Below are 19,850 nucleotides of genomic sequence, written 5' to 3'. Positions count from 1 at the left end.
CATTAGTAATTGGCTCAGTATGAGAGGAAGCATAGATTTGGGCAGGCGATGACTGTACTCAACAGAGGAGCCAACAGTACACAGCCACCATTAAGAGTGAAGGGGGTCACAGTCAGAATCCCACCCGGGGCACCGCAGGGACCAGTGCCGGGACTCCTACAGCTCATTTTGGAGGTGACTGATCTGGACGCGAACGTAGCAGCTAGAATTTGTACTTTTTGACAGGTCAGTGAGCACTGGTAGCGGTGTAGATGGTGAGGACAGGTGTAGGCTGAAAGATGTTCTCGGTTGGTGGTACATACTTGCTACTAGGATAAGGAACTTCGGGGATTCGTGGGCTGAGGGCTGGATCGTCGTCCGGCGTATTCCCAACTGATTGCTTCTTGCCTATTGATAAAAGAGAAAGTATGAAAATATCATCCTGATTTTGGTTTCCTCTGAGAATTTCTATGTGTAAGTCCAGGGAATTAATTGTGAGCTTCAAGAAGAGGAAGTTCAGACAGACAGAATGAGCCAGGTTTACTATCACTGGTGTATGTCGTGAAACATCTTTTGCAGCAGCGGTACTTTGCAATACATAATAATAAAACTATAAATTACAATAAGAACTACGAATATGTAAAGTTTAATAGATAGTGCAATAAGAGAGGAACAAATAGTGAGCTAGTGTTCATGGGCTCATTGCCCATTTATAAATCTGATGGCAGAGGGGAAGAAGCTGTTCCTGAAACGTTGAAGGTGTATCTTGAAGGTCCTGTATCTCTTCCTTGATGGGAAGGAAGACATCATGTCCTGGGTGGTGGCAGTCCTTAATGACGGATGCTGCCTTTCTGAGGCACTTTGGAAGATGTCCAGGATGCTACAGAGGTTCATGCCCATGAGGGAGCTGACTGAGTTCAAAGCTTGTTCCGATCCTGTGCAGAGGCCCCTCCATACCAGACGGTGATGCAACCAGTTAGAATGCTCTCCACGACACATCTGTAGAAACTTGCAACTGTCGTTGGTGACGTACCAATTCTCCTCAAACTCCTAATGAAATATTGTCATAAGGAGATATGCCTCCTTTGTAATTGCATCAATATGTTCGGCCTAGGATAGATCGTCAGGGATGTTGGCACCCAGGAACGTGAAACTGTTCACCCTTTCCACTTCTGATCCCTTGATGAAGACTTGTGTATCTTCCCTGAACTTCACCTACCCAAAGTCCACAATCAATTCCTTGGTCTTACTGGCATTGAGTGCAAGGTTGTTACCACAACACCACTTGACCAGCTGATCTATCTCGCTCCTGTACACCTCCTCATCACCATCTGAAAATCTGCCAACAAGAGTTGTGTTACCGGCAAGTTTATAGGTGGTGTGTGAGCTGTACCTAGCCACACAGTCGTGAGAACAGGGCAGTGGGCTAAGCACGCATCCTTGAGATGTGAGAGAGAGAGAAAGAGCGAGATAAAAGTGTATGTGAAAGAGAATGTGTAAGTGTATGTGAGGGAGAGAAATAATGTTTGCGCACAAGGGAATGAGTGCATATGTGTGTGTGTATGAGGATATAAAGCAATATCATTGTTCTCAATCAATGTACATTATGTTGAAAACTAGAAAGTCCATGGGAAAGGTCGACAGCTAATTGAAGTGGTTAAGTTTTGTGTAGGATGAAAGAATCTCTGTAGTCTCCCGGGCAGTCACTCCCAGAATTCATGGGCTTTTCTTCTCAGTCAGCTGTCAGGCTCGGACTGAAGGCCGTTTGCTGAGTTTCTGATCCGTTGCCCGCCGAGCTTCCACAGAGTCCGCGCCCCAGCCCTGGCAACCACAGGCTGCTGAACCAACGTCTGGCAGCACACCGGGCACGATGGCAATGTTAGCGCCCAACTCTGCGGCCTGGGTGACCCAGGACAATGGCAAGAGTTAGCAACGTGTTCCTTGTCCAAGTCTCATTTGTCTTAACCGCTGACACTTGATTTGCAGCTGAACATTACACTCTCTCTGAGGTGACCTTTACACTCAATGACAGAGCACTGACAACTCCATCCCAAGCAAATGCAATTGCCTCAAAGGCACGGTTCTTCATCAAAGCTGATAACACATTAGGGATATGATGGCTTACATTCTCATTGGAAGGGTTAGATATGGCAACAGACAGCCCCGTTTTAAAGGGTAGATAGAACATAGAACATTACCGCAAAGGACAGACCATTCAGTCCATGAATTTGTGCCGATCTTGATGCCAGTTTATACTAAATAGCCTCCTCCTGTGTATCATCCAAAACCCTTCCTCATCATCATAATAATAATAATAAATACTTTATTGATCCCCAGGGGGAAATTCTTTCGTTACTGCAGCAACATTTAAAAAGTATGCAAACTTAACTAATAATAAAGTACAGAAGAATAATAACATACACAGTAATAATGTACCAATGTACATTAATATAAGAACATAAAAATAGGAGCAGGAGTCGGCCATCCGGCCCATCGAGCCTGCTCCGCCATTCAATAAGATCATGGCTGTTCTGACCATGGGCTCATCTCCACCTGCCTGCCTTTTCCCCATAACCCTTAATTCCCCTACTATGCAAAAATCTATCCAACCTTGTCTTAAATATATTTACTGAGGTAGCCTCCACTGCTTCATTGGGCAGAGAATTCCACAGATTCACCACCCTCTGGGAAAAGCACTTCCTCTTCATCTCTGTCCTAAATCCACTCCCCTGAATCTTGAGACTATGCCCCCCAGTTCTAGTCTCACCCACCGGTGGAAACAACTTTCCTGCCTCTATCTTTTCTATTCCTTTCATAATTTGATATGTTTTTATAAGTTCTAATAATGTGCAATAATAACGTATGAAATAATAAAGCAGAAACTATGGAACTATGATGTGTGTTCTCGTATTGCACAGAGATGAACTGTTGTATATGCTTATTGTATTTGGTAGGAAAGATTTTCTGTAGCGATCTGAATGAGCCTGTTCGAAAGGCTGCTCCACTGCTTACTCAGTAGCTCATGGACAGGATGTGCCAGATTGACCATAATGGATAACAGTTTGTTTAGTGACCTCCTCTCCACCACTAACCCAAAAGAGTCCGGGTTGTAGCCAAGGACGGATCCAGCCTTTTTGATGAGTTTATTCATATTCATATGTCTATCTAAATGCCTCATAAACTCCACCAACATGTCCCATAATTTTAAAAACTACCATCAGATCTCCCCTCAGCCTCCAACACTTTAGAGAGAACAACACAAGTTTGTCCAAACTTTCCCTGTACCTCACACTCTCTAACCCATACAGTATTCTCTTCCACATCCTTCCTCTAATGGGATAACCAGGACTGCAAGTCTATTCTGACAGAAGTTTTATATAACTACAGCATGACCTCTTTTCTCTTATGCTCAATGGCAGTACGAGACCAGAGAACCACGGTACTTTGTTGAAAGTTGCAGAGCAGCTAAAGAAAATGGTTAAAAGACCCACACAGTCCCAAGCTTGATAAGCAGAGGCAGAAAGAACAGGAGGACAACCAGGTCACCACGAACCTTTACAAAAGACTACTTCAGAAGAGCTGGACTATTGGGCCCAGATCTGGCCAACGTGCCATAGTAAAGTGTGAATGTTTTGGAGAGGGTGCAGAATAATCTTACTAACATGATTCGAGAGACTTCAGTGATGTGGTGAAACTGAAGAAGTTGTGGTTGTTCTATTTGAAATAGAGGAGGCTGTGAGAGGATTTGATTTAAAATCATGAATTGATGGAGTTTAAAGAGTTACACTACTGTGCAAAAGTCTCAGACATATGCAAAAAAAATCTGTAAAGCGAAGATACTTTCAAAAATAATAAGCCTATGAGATATAGGAGCAGAATTAGGCCATTTGGCCCATTATGTCTGCTCTGCCATTTCATCATACTGATCAATTCTTCCTCTCAGCCCCAATCTCCTGCCTTCTCCCCATATCCCTCCATGCCCTGACCAATCAAGAATCTGTCAACCTCTACATTAAATATACATAAAGACTTGGCCTCCACAGCCGCCTGTGGCAAAGAATTCCACAGATTCACCACTCTCCGGCTAAAGAAATTCCTCTTCATCTCCGTTCTAAAAGGATGCCCCTCTTTTCTAAGGCTGTCTTAGACTCTCCCACCATAGGAAACATCTTCTCTATATCCACTCTATCACACCATTCAACAGGTTTCAATGAGTTCACCCCTCATTCTTCTGAACTCTAATGAAACCAGGCCCAAAGCCAGCAAATGCTCTTCATATGACAAACCGTTCAATCGTGGAATTATTTTCATGAACCACCTTTGAACCTTCTCCAGTGTCAGCACATCCTGAGATTAGGGGCACAAAACCGCTCACAATACCCCAAGTGAGGCCTCACTAGTGCTTATAAAGCCTCAACGTTACTTCCTTGCTTTTATATTCTAGTCCTCTTGAAATGAATGCTAACACGACTCAACCTGCAAATTAACCTTTGGGCAATCCTGCACAAGGACTTCCAAGTCCTTTTGCACCTCAGATTTTTGAATTATCTTTCCATTTAGGAAATAAGCTACCCTTTTATTCCTTCTGCCAAAGTGCATGACCATACACTTCCCGATACTGTATTCCATCTGCCACTTCTTTGTCTACTCTCCTAATCTGTTTAAGTCCTACTGTAGCCCCTCTACTTCCTCAAAACTACATGCCCCTCCACCTCTCTTCCTATCAACTGCAAACTTTGCAACAAAGCCATCAATTCCATCATCCAAATCATTGACATATAATGTAGAAAGAATTGGTCCCAACACAGACTCCTGTGGACGCCACTAGTCACCGGCAGCCAACCAGAAAAGGCTCCCTTTTCCCCACTCTTTGCCTCCTGTCAATTGGCCACTGGTTTATTCATGCTGTAATCTTTCTTGTAATACCATTTATTAATAATAATACTACTTGTTAAATGGCCTCATGTGTGGCACCTTGTCAAAGACCTTCTGAAAATCCAAGTAAACAACATCAACAGATTCTCCTTTACCTATTCTGTTTGTTATTTCTTCGAAGAATTCCAACAGATTTGTCAGGTAAGATTTTCTTTTGAGGAAACCATGCTGATTACAGCCTACTTTATCAGGTACCCCAAAACCACATCCTTAACAACTGACTCCAACATCAACCCAACCTCTGAGGTTAGACTAACTGGCTTATACTTTCCTTTCTTCTGCCTCCCTCCCTTCTTAAAGGATAAAGTGATATATGCAGTTTTCCAGTCTTCCAGAACCATTCCAGAGTCTAGTAATTCTTGAAAGATCATTACTAATGCCTCCACAATCTCTTCAGCCACCTCCTTCAGAACTCCAGTGTGTACACTATCTGGTCCAGGTGCTTATCTACCTTTCAGATTCCCAAGAACCTTCTCCCTAGTAATGGCAACTTCTCAAATTTCTGACCCCTGATGTCTGGAACTTCTACCGTACTGCCAATGTTTTCCACAGTGAAGACTGATGCAAAATACTTATTCAGTTTGTCTGCCATTTCCTTGTCCCCCATTGCTACCCATCAGGCATCATTTTCCAGCGGTCCAATATCGACTTTCGTCACTCTTACACTTCATGTATCTGAAGAAACTTTAGGTGTCCTCTTTAATATTAATAGCTAGCTTACTTTTGTATCCCATCTTTTCCTTCTTAATGACTTTTTATTTGCCTTCTGTTGCTTTTTAAAAGCTTCCCAATCCTCTAAATTCCCACTAGAATTTTAGAGGATTATATGCCCTCTCTTTGGCTTTTATGTTGGTTTTGACTTCTCTTGTTAGCCACAACTGTGTCACCTTGCCTTTAGAATACTTCTGAATCTTTGGGATGTATATATCTTGTGCCTTCCAAATTTCAGGGTGAATTTAATCATATTATGATCACTTGGTTGTTAAGCTCCCAGCTATAATCGTCTTTTAGCCATGATTCAGTGGTGCCTACAACATCATACTTGCCAATCTGTGACTGTGCTACAAGTTTATCTAGCTTATTCCATATACTGTGCACATTCAGATAGAACACCTTCAGTCCTCTCTTGGTGCTTTTTGATTTTGTCTGCCTTTTACATTACAAGCCTTCCAGTTGACTGCAATTTTGCCAGTGTTAGGAGTCTCCCTACACATTCCCTCTGTTTGTAAACCAACTACCTCATCCCCATCATTCCGGTTCCCATGCCCCAGCCAAATTAGTTTGAACCGCACCGCCCTCCGCCCCCCGTAGAACAACTCTAGCAAACCTGCCCACAAGGATATTGGACCCGCTCGGGAGTCCAATAATTAAATGAAAAGTTTCTAAATATCAGAAAAAATTACTACAAAGAGCAGTAACAATAAACGGCATCAGTTCTCTGAGGTTCACTGTCACGCAGTTTTATAAGAAAATTGGCTGGTTGGTTGTTCCAAGCATCTTGGCCCACAAGCTCCAAGATGCATTGACCCACAACTGGACCATAACCTTCCATACCCCTCCCATCCATGTACTTACCAAAATTTCTTTTAAATATTGAAATTGAACCCACATCTCACTGGCAGCTCATCTCACACTTCACCAACCTCTATGAAGAAGTTACCCCTCAGGTTCCCATTAAATATTTCATCTTTCACCCTTAACCCATGACATCTAGTTCTAGATTCATGTAACTGCAGTGGGGAAAACCTGTTTGCAACCCCTCAATTTTGTATACCTCTGTGAAACCTCCCCTCATTCTCCTTCAGTCCAAGGAATAAAGTTCTAACCTATTCAACCTTTCCCTATAACTCAGATCCTCAACCCCAGCAACAAATTTTCTCTGCACTCTTTCAAAGGTATTGATAGCTTTCCTATAGGTTGGTGACCAGAACTGCACGCAATACTCCAAATTATCCCTCACCAACATAGCATCCCGATTGCTGCACTTTGATTTATGAAGGACGATGTGCCAAAAGCTCTCTATATGACCCAATCTACCTGTGACACCACTTTCAATGAATTATGGACCTATATTCCCAGATCCCCCTGTTCTACCACACTCCTCAATGCCCCGCGTTCATTGTGCAAGTCCTGCCCTGGTTTGTCCTTCCAAAGTGGAACAACCTCACGCTTGTCTGCATTAAATTCCATCTTTTTTTTTTTAGCCAGTCCAGATCCCACTGCAAGCTTTGAGAACCTCCCTCAAGTGTGACCTAACCAAACTTTTCTACAGCTGCAACATGACTTCCTGACTCTTACATTCAAGAGATCGAAATTCTTGTTGGGTGACAGAGGAGAAAAAGACGACTTTGAAAGGACAAAAGACGTCTTGTGGAGCCTATCAGGTGATCACTGCAGTGAGAACCAGGCTGAAGATAGGAGGCTGATACGGGAATTGAAAATGAAACTTGGACAAAGAGTCAGTGTGAGAAGGAAATGTCAATTAGTATAAAAGGGAATTCAGAAACCGGCAATGGCATCTAAATAGGGGACGTGAGGCTGCTTGGGAATAAATAAATGATCTTTGTGATAAGGCTGAAGGCAGAGCTGATATCCTGACTGGGGCAGCCACAAGTTCAGTGGCAACAACAGCTAGATCCCCTGTTGAGGGGGACTCGCCACTGACTGCCACACAACCCCCCTCAGCCCTTCGCCCCATCCGCGGGCAAGAGACAGATCACACCTTGCTTGCCTGACAAATCAAGACTCAAGATTGTTTAAATGTCATTTCCAGTACACTAGTCCAAAGGAGAACGAAATAATTGTTACTCTGGATCTGATGCAGCAGAAAAAAAACCACAATAAGATAAAGAACACAATAATAAACAGCAATAAATATAAGATAGCTTATGTAAATAGGTTGATGTAAGTCCATAAAGTAACACCAGGCGCAGGAATGTCTGTTACTAAGGTGACTCCAATAGGAAGTGATGAAGTAATGGTTGGAGATGAGTTAGTGGGTGGAGGTGTTACTGCTTGGTTTTCTTGAGTCTGGTGGTCCTGGCGTGGATGCTACACAGCCTCCACCCCAACGGGAGTGGGACAAAGAGCCTATGAGCAGGGTGGGTGAGATCCTTTGAGATGATACTGGCCCTTTTCCAGCGCCTTTTATTTCTGTCCTTGATGACAGGCAGGCTGGCGCTGGTGAGGCGGCAGTGGGGCGCCAACACCCCTCGATGGCATCCGGGGCAAAGCCGCTCGCTTGACGGGCAGCTATCACTCCCTCCACCGCCCGTGGACCGTGGCTGCGGCGGACGTCATCATCCGAGGGCTTACCGAGGCTCTCACGGGGGGCAGGTTTAAGGAGGGGCGAAACAATTCAAAGGAGACCTGAGGGGCAACTTCTTCAAGCCGAGAATGGTGAGTTTATGGAAGGAGCTGAGGGGTGAGGCTTTCACCCAGAGGGTGGTGGGTACGTGGAACGAGCTGCCAGAGGGAGTGGTGGAGGCACGTTGGTGAGGTTAAACAAACACCTGGAAGGTAGAAGGATAGGAGAAGTGTGAGCCGCGCACCTGGGACTAGCTCAGGTTGGCATGGATAAATTGGGATTTTCCTTGACGCTATTGAGAGGTGTTGGCACTATACTCATCAGGCAGGCAGAGAGCGTTCTAACACATTCCTATTGTGCGCCTTGTACACAAGGGATTGGGACATCAGGTCACTGCGGGGTGTCCTATCGCCATCACCACTGTCTGATACCTGCTCCAGTTGTCTCTATGAATCTATAGTCTATCAAGCTACAGCAGGGGGTTCCCGACCTTTTTAATGCCATGGACCAATAACATTAGGCCAGGGGTCCGTGGACCCCTGATCTCCAACGTCTCCCAAAACTGTGGTCCACCTCCAAGAAGCACAACGGGAAGCGGTCTCGATTATTCTGAACACTGGTGGTGCACAGGGTTGTGGCCTCAGCCCAGTACCCTGCTCCCTGAACACTTGTCACTGTGTGGCCAGGTTCCGCTCCAACTTCACCTGCAGCCAGATGATACCACCATAATCGGCCAAAACTCGCACAGCGATAGACCAGAGATAGAGAGTTAAGTAACATGTCGTCATGACGACAACCGTTCCCTCGTTGTCAGCAGAACAAAAGAGCTGGTCATTGACTTCACATGCTCCTGCTTACATCAGTGGTGTTGAGGTTAGGAGCTTCAAGTTCCTAGGAGTGAACTGGTCCAACCACATTGAGATCATGGTCAAGAAATCTCACTGACTCCTCTAATTCTTTAGGAGACTAAAGAAATATCCAGTCTCGATGCATAACAGCTTGATTTGGCAGCTGCTCTGTATGGAACCGCAAGAAACAGCAGCGAGTAATGGACGCAGCTCAGCTCATCACAGAAACCAGCCTCCTCTCTGTGGAACACAAGAAATAAACATTTCGGGCCGACACCGGAAAGGAAGGGGGAAGACGCCAGAATAAAAAGGTGGGCAGAGGGGAAGGAGGACAGTTAGAAGGTGATGGGTGAAACCAGGTGGGTGGGAAAGGTAAAGAGCTGGAGAGGAAGGAATCTGATAGGAGAGGAGAGTGGACCCAGGGGGAGGGAGGTGATAGGCAGGTGAGAATAGGTAAGAGGCCAGAGTAGAGAAGAGAAGAAGAGGAAAAGGGGAGGGAAAAAGCTTTTTTAACTGGAAGGAGAAATTAATGTTCTTGCCATCAGGTTGGAGGCTACAGAGTGGGAGGTGTTACCCCTCCACCCTGAGAGTGGCTTCATCATGGACCAACGTGGCAGAAGGGGAACATGAAGTGGAATTACAATGGTTGGCCAACAGGAAATTCTGCTTTTGGCAGATGGAGTGGAAGTGCTCGACAAAGCAGTCCCCAATATACGAAAGGTTTACATCAGAGTGGAGGAGGCTGCATTAGGAGCCCTGGATAGAATAGGCGACCCCAGCAGATGAGCAGGTGAAGTGTTGCTTCACTTGGAAGGACGGTTTGAGGCCCTGATTGGAGGTGAGGGAGGAGGTGAATGGGCAGGTGTAACACTTCGGCCACTTACAGAGGTAAGTGCCGGGAGGGAGATGAATGGGGAGGGATGAACGGACAAGGGAATCACAGAGAGTGTGGTCCCTCTGATAAGTGGAGGGAAGGAAGTGAGGTAAAGATTTGTTTGGTGGTAAGATCCCTTTGGAGATGGCAGAAGTTGTGGAGTATGATGTGTTGGATGGAGGCTCATTTGATGTCGTGTTAGGACAAGAGGGACTCTGTCCCTGTTAAGGTGGCAGGAAAATGGGGTCACACAGATATCTGGGAATTGGAGGAGATGCAGGTGAGGGCAGGGTCAAAGGTGGAAGGAGGGAAACTCTGTCTTTGAAGACAGAGAGCATCTGCAATGTGCTGGGTACAGATGCGGCAGAGACAAAGGAACTGAGAAAGGGGAATAGCATTTTTACAGGAGACAAAGTGGGTAAAGAGAGTAGTCAGGTAACTGTGGGAATCAGTAGGCTCATAAAAGATGTTGGTTGACAGTTTGGCTCCAGACAAAGAGATCAAGAAAGGGGAGGCAGGTGTCAGAAATGGGCCAAGTGAATTTAAGGGCAGGGTGGAAGTTGGAGGCAAAGGTGATGAAATCGCTGCGCTCGGCGTGGGTGCACGAAACAGCACTGACGCGGTCAAGGAAGGAAGGAAGAGTTCGCTGCAGCGAAGGAAGAGTTGGGGATCACTGCCCTTTATGGACCATCTACACTTCTGCCACCCCATAATCAAAGAACACCCCCCCCACCCCAGACATCCTCTCTCCTCCCCTCTCCCATTAGGCAGGGGGAGAAAAAGCCCGAAAGCACGTACTAGCAGGCTCACAGACACCTTCTTTCCTGCTCTTATAAGCCTATTGAATGGTTCCTAGGATGATACAATGGACTTTTTGCCTCACATTCTACCTCATTATGATCTCCCACCTTATTGTCTACCTGCACTGCACTTTCTCGGTAGCTGTAAACCTTATACGGTTATCTTGTTCTACCTCAATGCACAGTGTAGTGACTTGATCGGTCTGTACAAACAATACACAAGACAAGATTTTTGGTTATATGTGATAATAATAAACCAATTCCAATTTGATGGAGACTTCACTGAGACGCACAGAAGTCAAAAACAAAATATTATTCACGTGTCTGACACTGAACAGCCAAAACAAATGCTCTAAACACAGGAAACAATGGATTTGCCTAACAGGTCAGTCAGCATCTGTGGAGAAAGGAACAGAGATGATGTTTCCAGGCAACAAAACACTTTATCAGAACTGGGAAAGAGAGAAGGCTAGTTGGCTTTAAGTTTATTAGAATAGGTGAGGGAGAGCTGGACAGAACAACAGAAATACCTCTGTTTGGGTTCAGTTGTCATATGTGGCCACCCAGTTTTGGGGGCAATAAGTTGGAGGGAAAGAAAGACCCTGGAAGTTTTTCAAGCTGAGGGCTGTTAAGTTGCCAGAACGTAAAGGACGTAAAGCCTGCAGTGTGCAGACCTGTGGGACTTGTCCAGTGGGTGTTAATGGAGCGACTAACTCAGCCCGTGCCACTGGTGGATTGGCCGGTTCCGGATCAGACCGAGAACACAAAGTTATGGACTTTGAGTTCAGAGGCTGCAAGTCTCCTCAAGTTACATTGGCCCATGCTGGAGGAGGCCCCAGGCAGAAAGGCGGGAGAACTGGAAAACGGGAAGCTCCGGGTTCCCGCTGCACACGGAATGCAAACGTCCTGCAGAGTCTACCCACCTTCGGTTTGGTTTCTCTGGTGTAGAGAGTCCACATTGTGATCACTGAGTACTGTGCCCAGGACAGGAAGGGAGTCACTGGTTTACCCAGAAGGATTGTTTTGGTCCCTGGTTGGTGCAAAGAGGTATGAAGACCAGAGTGGCATCTTCTGCAGTTGCGTGGGCTTTAGAAGGAGGATGGTTGCTAGGGATGGAAGAACTGACCAGCAGGCATCAAGGGAACAATCTGTGTGAAGTGTTGAAAGGGGGAGGAAAGGGAAGTTACGTCTTGTGGTAGAACTTCGTTGACAGTGGGAGAGATGCTGATGGATCATCTGTTGGATCCTCCAAGAGGACCACAACCTCGTCGTAGGGTTTGGAGGCTTGCGTGCCTCAATGACCCGGAGAGCTATGTTGGCCGGAGTCAGAGCTTTAGGCTTTGGCTCTTGGTAGGGTCACCCATGCCAAACAGGTCAAAGGGTAGAGGTCAGACTGAGTGGTCCACTGGTCCTCCAGGTTCAGGGGTTTACTCAAGACTAACAACCCTGACAGATCAAACAGAACTGATACAGAAACAGCAATGAAGATTCCTTCTGCATCTGTGTGCAACGGTATTCCTGAGTCTCCACCCGGGACTTGCATGACTCACAGTAGGGGAAGAGGAAGCTACTGTCACGATGAGGGAAGCCTTGAACACCACCAGAGATGGAGGACCGTCACTGCTGCCCTAAACAGCAGCGGTGTAACAGACAGTAACACAGCATCTATTGGACGGTGGCTGATGGGTCGGGAGATGGAGATCAAACTTTGCTGTGTTCAGCAGGGTGAAGGAAGAGACGTAAGAATTTTAAGTGGGACCCATAAAGCTTTATTGCTTTATTAACACTCCATTTAGACCACACCTGGACTGTAGCATTCAGTTCAGGTCATCCCGTTACAGACAGGATGTGGGAAGCTTTGGAGAGGGTAGAGAAGATGTTTATCAGGATGTCGAACGGATTAGAGGGCATGTGCTAAAAGCACAGGTTGGACAAACTTGGGTCATTTTTCTCTGGAGAGACAGAGGCAGAAATTGTGAAGGATCTTCTGCTGGATCCTCCAAGAGGAGCACAGCCTTGTCTTGTTTTGCCTCAGTGACCTGGAGTGCTATGTTGGCTGGAGTCAGGGCTTTAAGCGTTGACTCTTGGTAGGGTCACCAATGCCAAACAGGTCAAAGGGTAGAGGTCAGACTAAAAGTGGTCCACCTGCGTTTATTGGAGTATAAAAGTATAAATCCTAAGACTACTATTTGCTATGCATGTACCCAATTTAGTAGGAGAATGAAATCCTAAAAATGGAGAAGACAATGGTATGTTAATGAGAGATAGCTAAGAGATGTAGATTAGAACATGATTAAGTCAATTGGTAGAAACAATGGTGGCAAGATGTACTTGTGGTACGTGTGATATGCAACTATAGACCGATTACATATGCTAATGCAACTGGACCAGGAGATTGCTATAAAGAATGCTGTGTCCGAGGATCGGTGGGCAATCAGCGACTAGCTCAATGACTGTCTCAGCTTTGATTTGCAAATTAAAGTTTAACCTTTCTTGAAGAATCTTCTGCGTCTCCTGGTCATTTGTGAGGCACGAGAAACCACAACAAAATTGGCGACCGCGGAAGGACCGGAAAGAGACCCGCGGAAAGGAAACGGCAGATTGAGGATGCTTCCCAGTCCTCTAGGGACCCCCACAAGGCTAACAGAATTAAGGGTGCACCCAAACAAAAGGTAAGCGCTTTTTGCGACAATTTGGACTAAGAATTCTGTTGGCTTTGGGGAGGTCTAGGAGTCTCAGAAGTGTGGAACCACTGCCGAAGGGTCTCTCCAGTCCAAAGAATCTGGCAGAATTGGGGGTTAACAGGAGGCTCAGAGGATTGATCAAGAACACTGCAGTGAGGGTAAGTACAAATAAGTTAATAAGAAGTTAAGAAAAATTCCACGTGGTGTTGGTAAATCCCTGTGGGTACCGCTTCGTATGAAACAAAGGGCTGAACGGGCAGGGAAAGGAAAATAGAATAGAATTAGAGTAGAAAATCCTCGTGGATACCGCCTTAAGAGATAAGGGTCTGAACAGGCAAGGTGCAAAGAGCAAGTTCTGTGGGTACCGCTCTGAATAGAGGTCTGCACAGGCAGAACAGAATAGGAAACAAGGACAGTCCAATATATAGTTTAAAGCGCTGGTAGATAGACGATAGACTAGGCATAGAATTAGAGTAAATATTATCCAGTAAACGAACTGTGAATCTCTGAAATACCTTAAAAGAGAGAATAACATGACAGGTAAAGGAACGGCAGTAGAGATTCTGAGCAAAAAATTCCCGATAAATAAATATGAGATCACAAAAACTTCTGAAAAATGGGAAAAAAGAACCAAAAACCTGGTCACAAAGTGGCCAAGAGAAGGAACGTTTGATGTAAGTTTGTGCGAAGAAATGGAGAGACTAATTAAAAATTACAAACCAAAAGATAAATCTAAGAAAAGAGGGCAAAAAAGAGAACGAGAAATGGAAGTGCTAAAACTCTTCAGAACGGAGGGAGAAAGGCTGAGGAGGACAGGTAGAATATTGATTACAAGCGAGGAAGACACTAAGGTGCTGGAGAAACTGCCTGTTAGAGAAAGAGGAAGGTACAGTGAGAAGCTGGCTTCAGATCCGTACCCGGATGTGAAAGAAACAGAAAGACCCCCTTCCTATAATGAGGAAGGAACCCCTAAGCAGTGCCCCCTGCTGACGGGAACAGTAAACATGCAGGGAGAAGTACAAGTTTGGGATAATGAGGAGGGAAAAAAAAACAATACGAGAAGGAAAAAGCGGCGATATGGAAGGAAATACAGGCAGAAAGGATAAAGATGGAACAGGTACAGAGAGAAATGGAAGAAGGGATTGAACGGATGAAATACTTGAGAGAGGAAAAGGAGTATGAGGAGTATCGGTTATACCATAGAAATAAACAGACTGGAGGAGAAAGTGGCTCATCAGGGCAGGAAGAGATGAGGCATTCAAGAAGAGGTGGAAAAAAGATAGGAGATGAGAATCTTGGAGAAACACAAGAGAGAAGGGAATCAAGCACGAGTAAGGATCATGAGGAGTCCCTGCCACAGGTGTACAGACACGGACAGGAAGAAAGAGAAGGTGACTCATTGGAGGAGCAAGAGTTAAGTGGAGAGAGAGAGGATGCGAGAATTTGTGGGGAAGAGGTAGGAGGCAGAAGCCTAGAAGAGCAGAAGGAGGCAGTAGGGGAGCGACTTGCAGAAGTAGAGAGAGAGCTAGATAAGTTACTGAGAGGGGATTGCCAGGAGAGATGCGAAAAATACTCTAGGGGCCAACCAAGTATTGAATCAAGACAGAAAGGAAGGACTCCACAGGGAGACCGAGGGAAGAAGAGGACCCCGGAGACATTTGTGTGGGAGGCAGTAAAGACATACACTGAGACAGATGGGGAGTCAGGTGAAGAGAAGAGCCAGGGCAGGTGGGAAGGAGGAGGAAGAATGATGCCGTTGTTAGTTAAAGGATCAGGACAAGTGCAGTATATCCCTTGGGGATCCCAGGACCTAGAAGGGCTGAAAAACACTCTGCCCAATCTACATGTAGGAGCAGGGAAATGGATTAGAGCCTTTGAAGAAGAAACAGCGGGACGATTATTGGCTACGGGAGATTTGAAGGCACTATTGATAAGGTTGATGGGAACCTCCAAATTTAACGAACTAATGGAAATGGCTGGCATAGTAAACTCAAATGACCCGAGAACTGATGGAGACGGGTTTGACAGAGTGAGGCAGAGGGTATGGCAGGCCCTCAGAAAGCTTTATCCACCCAAAGTGGACCCCAAAGCCTTAAAAGGGGATCCACTGGGAGACACTGAAAACCCAGCAGCCTATGTAGAAAACCAGTTGAAGAGGTGGAGACTGGAGACTGAGCAAGAGGTGGAGAATAGCTTATTTATGACCTCACTGTTCCGACATAGCATTTTGGATGCAATGCCTCCACAAGTAAAATCCAAACTGGAGGAAGTGGTTGGGCTGACGTCAATGACCCCACAAGAATTTAGAGACCACGTAGTCCATGCGGTTGAGAAATACCGGAAAGACAAACGAAGGTTGGCTGAGCAGCAGGAAGAGGTGCAAAGAAAGTTAATACAAATGCAGCTCGAAGAACTCAAAAAGAAGGAAAAAGAGAAAAACAAAAAGATGCTGCCAGCAGCCACCGGTTCGAGTACAGCCATCGAACTGGATGAAGCACCGCTATATGGAGGGACCGATCATACTGTAAGACAAGGGCTGGAAAACCCCATGCCAATAATTGTCTTTGGGGGAACATTCCCACAAATGCCCTATCAGGAACAGACTAAATTCAAACAGCCCAGACAAGACTGGAAGTCCCAAGGAGGGGGACAGAGGAGCTATGGGCAGAGGGGACCAGTGAGGAAACAGGGGGAAAGAGAGGTAGAGAGATTGTGCTGGGAATGTAATCAGCCAGGTCACATGAGAAGAGATTGTCTGTTTACACCATGACCTGTCACACACCAGCAGGAACCGATAAGAAGGGAACCAAAGTTTAGCCAAGGACCAGCCCCCACCGGCCCAAGCGGACCTGTGAACCCCTATGCGAGGTATTAGGGGTGCCCCGAGAACTCGAGTGGGAAGGGACATTACCCAATGATAACAAGGGAGGCAGATGAGGAACCCATTGTTCAGCTTATGTTAGAAGGGCAACTGACACCAATGATGATAGATACTGGAGCCACGTACACTTGCGTACAGCCACAGTATGCCCTTCACCTTCCCATGTCAGGAAAGTTTGTTAAGACGGTAGGATTCTCGGGGAAAACATAGTTGACACAGTGCACGGCTCCAGTGCGGTTGAGAATGGGAAATAAAGGAATTGTTTTGCCAGCACTAGTATTTAAAGGAACTCCGATTAATTTGTTAGGCAGAGATGCCTTGTTGAAACTGGAATTAAAATTAGAATGCACCAGAAATGGGCTGAGTGTGGAAAGAACAGGGGCTCAATTCTTAGTGCGAGAAGACAAGAAGGCTAATGTCTTTTGGATAGGAGACATCGCAGATCAGATTCAGGAAACCTGGGAAAAATGGAAAAAGGGTGTGCAAGCTATATTACCCAGGGCTGTAATGCCCAAATCTGAGCTACATTATACAGTGATTTTTGACGAGACTCAGAACAGGGAGTTAGAGGAGAGATGGCACCTGGAGGCATGTACCCAACAGCACCTGGAAGGGGAGGCTGTGATAATTGGAAAGCAAGGGGCAGCTTTACAAGTTAAGTGGAACACCTTTTTAGAAAAATGGTACAGGATACCGGAAGCTGTGCCCCACGTAACGTTGTTGGTAAATAAGGGATATCAGTCTAAAGACTTAGGACCCTTACTTAAGAGTGCTGAAACCGTAACAGTGTGGAGGAAAATCACGCCAGAGGTGTGGATATCAGAAGACAACAATTGCATTAAAATAATGGTGTGGACTTCTGGTAAGATGGCGATTGCTTAGCTGCTCCGAACTTTTGTTCCGTTACTGTCGCTATCTTTGCACTAAACGTCTCCATTTTTTAAACCTTAGTTAGGAATTTTTTCGGTATCTCTTACTTGCCTGTGAACATATCTAACTTACAATGTCTAGCAAGAGTTCTAAATCCAGGAAAAAGGAAGTTCCGGCTCTTTCAGACGAGACCCTGGCTGCGCTCGGAAAGCTCCGAGACGAAATCTTAAAGGAATTTAAAACTGCTTTCAAACAGTTGGAAGACAAACTGGATCGGATCAACGATAAAGTGGACAAACATGCCGAACACCTATCTCGCATCGATTCGACTTCTGAAGATTTAGAAAGTCGTGTTCGATACTTGGAGACTCTCTGTTCCAGCTTAGAGGAAAAATGTAACAAACTCCTTTCCAAAATGGTGGATCTCGAAAATCGCAGCAGACGCTGCAGTCTTAGAATTCTTGGATTGCCAGAGGCCACCGAACAGGGACCAACCGTGAAGTTTTTCGCCAAGTTTCTCTGTGAGATATTCGGGAAAGATTTGCTTCCAAACCCGCCTGAGCTCAAACAGGCACACAGAGGCTACGTTCCCCCCGGAATTCTGGGCTCCCGTCCGCGACCAGTAATCTTGTGTTTCCATCAATACCAGGTAAAACACAGTCTGATTGTAGAGGCACGTCGCAGGGGGTCTTTTACTTTCCAGGATACAACCATTCGCTTTGTGGAAGATTTTGCACCCCAGACCTTAAAGATGCGCACTGAGTATAAAGGCGTAATGAAAGTGCTTTTTGATCGTGGTTTTAAACCCTCTCTTCGTACTCCTGCTGATCTACGAATCAAGCTTAATACTGGAAAATACAAGTGGTTCAAATCAGTGAAGGAAGCTGAAGCATTTGTGGCAAGTCTTCCGGCTATCCAGTCATCTTCGGAATCCGATCGGACCTCCTAAAATGGTGGATAAGTACTCCTCGTAGTAAAATTACTTTTTCTGGACTCAGACTTTACTTGAATCACTCAGACGTTATTCATTGAAACTCTAAGGGCTGTTGACAATCTCTCCTGGGATTTGGTGTGTGTGTAATCTATTTTTATTCTTGTATAACTTTATCTACAGAGTCCTACAACTGACTCTAACTTGTTTTGGAGGTTCGAAGTCTTTAGTGAAGGCCTCCCTGTTTGTTGGTTCACAGTTTAATTGCTGATTTATTTTTCCTTTTTTTTAATATTTATTTATTTATTTATTTTTCTTTTCTTCACCCCTTTTTTCTAATCTCTGAATTTTTTTCTCTCCTCTCTGTAAATGGTTGATAAATACTTGTCTTGAATTTATAATTTTCCCCTTCCTCTCCTTTTTTTTTTACCTTTTTTTCCCCTTTCTCTTACTTTATTCTTCTATAATTTTTCGCAGGTAGGTTAGTTTTGGTTTTCTTCCGATTTTCTCTGTATTAAGTTTTATATTTCTGCAGAAGGTGTTCTAATCTGTAGTTATGTTTTCTAGTGCATAAACTAGTTACTATTTGCTATAGTATTTATACGGAACTGTTGTTAATGACACAGATCTGGAAGTTGTATTTGGGTTAATTTTTTTGGTAGAGCTAGCTACTTGTTTTGGTAGCCATCTAGTTTTGGGTTGTGTGGATGGGGTGGGTTTTCCAGTTCCAACATCACTCACTGTATTTATTGTTTTTCTTTATTGCTCAGGACATGTATATGTTTTGATTTTACAAATCTATGTTTACATCTCTGCTCCCAGACTGCTATTGTACTGCTTGACTTTTTATATGCCTGCTGCCTTTTATGCATTAGTAATTGATAATGGCTAGTGCACTTAAGTTCCTGAGCTGGAATGTAAAGGGATTGAATCACCCTGTTAAAAGGAGGAAGGTATTCTCACATATCAAACAACTCAAAGCTGACATTGCTTTCCTTCAAGAAACTCATATTCGTTGTTTTGATAACTCCCGGCTTCTGTCAAAGTGGGCGGGTCAGCATTTTCATTCATCCTTTGCCGCAAAAGCTAGGGGAGTCTCCATTCTTATTAACTCAAATATTCCTTTTGAACTCCATAATAAAATATCTGATACAAATGGCCGTTTTATTATTGTTTCTGGTAAACTATATAACACTAAAGTTGCACTAGCAAACCTGTATGCCCCCAACTTTGATGATGTTAACTTTTTTGAACGGTTTTTTCCCTCACTACCAGACTTAAACTCATACTCTCTTATATTGGGTGGTGACTTCAACTGTTGGTTGGATCCTAAACTGGATCGATCGTCCTCTGTTACCAGATCACCTACTAAATCTGCCTTAGCTATCCAATCGTTTCTCTCTAATTTTGGTATCTCTGATATATGGCGTTTCCTCCATCCTACGGAGAGAGATTATTCTTTTTTCTCACATGTTCACCATACCTTCACTAGAATTGACTATTTCTTACTCGATAACCAACTTATTCCATTTGCCCACTCTTGTGACTATCAGAGTATACTGATTTCTGACCATGCCCCAATTACCCTCTCTCTGAACTTTCCTGGTCTCCTTCAGAGGAATTAACACTGGCGGTTTGATTCAACTTTATTATCGGATGATGATTTTGTAAAATTTATTAAGGATCAGATAACCTTTTATTTTAACACTAATACATCACCTGAAGTGCCATCCCAGATTGT

The 19,850-nt window shown here is 44.8% G+C and overlaps 1 protein-coding gene across 1 annotated transcript in view; it reads right to left on the bottom strand.

The window, feature by feature from the left end:
• The window catches only part of LOC140719399 (matrix metalloproteinase-25-like), a 67,076-nt gene that overhangs the window by 9,758 nt on the left and 37,468 nt on the right, over positions 1-19,850 (bottom strand). Inside the window, exon 6 of the mRNA XM_073034026.1 lies at positions 303-387. Within this exon, the coding sequence (XP_072890127.1) occupies positions 303-387 (85 nt within the window). The remainder of the gene's footprint in view (positions 1-302; positions 388-19,850) is intronic.

The sequence above is a fragment of the Hemitrygon akajei genome, chromosome 31 (assembly GCF_048418815.1).
Source record: "Hemitrygon akajei chromosome 31, sHemAka1.3, whole genome shotgun sequence".
In the NCBI taxonomy this organism is placed as follows: domain Eukaryota; kingdom Metazoa; phylum Chordata; class Chondrichthyes; order Myliobatiformes; family Dasyatidae; genus Hemitrygon; species Hemitrygon akajei.
Note: the sequence above shows the minus strand (reverse complement) of the source record. Positions and strands in the feature narration are given on the sequence as shown.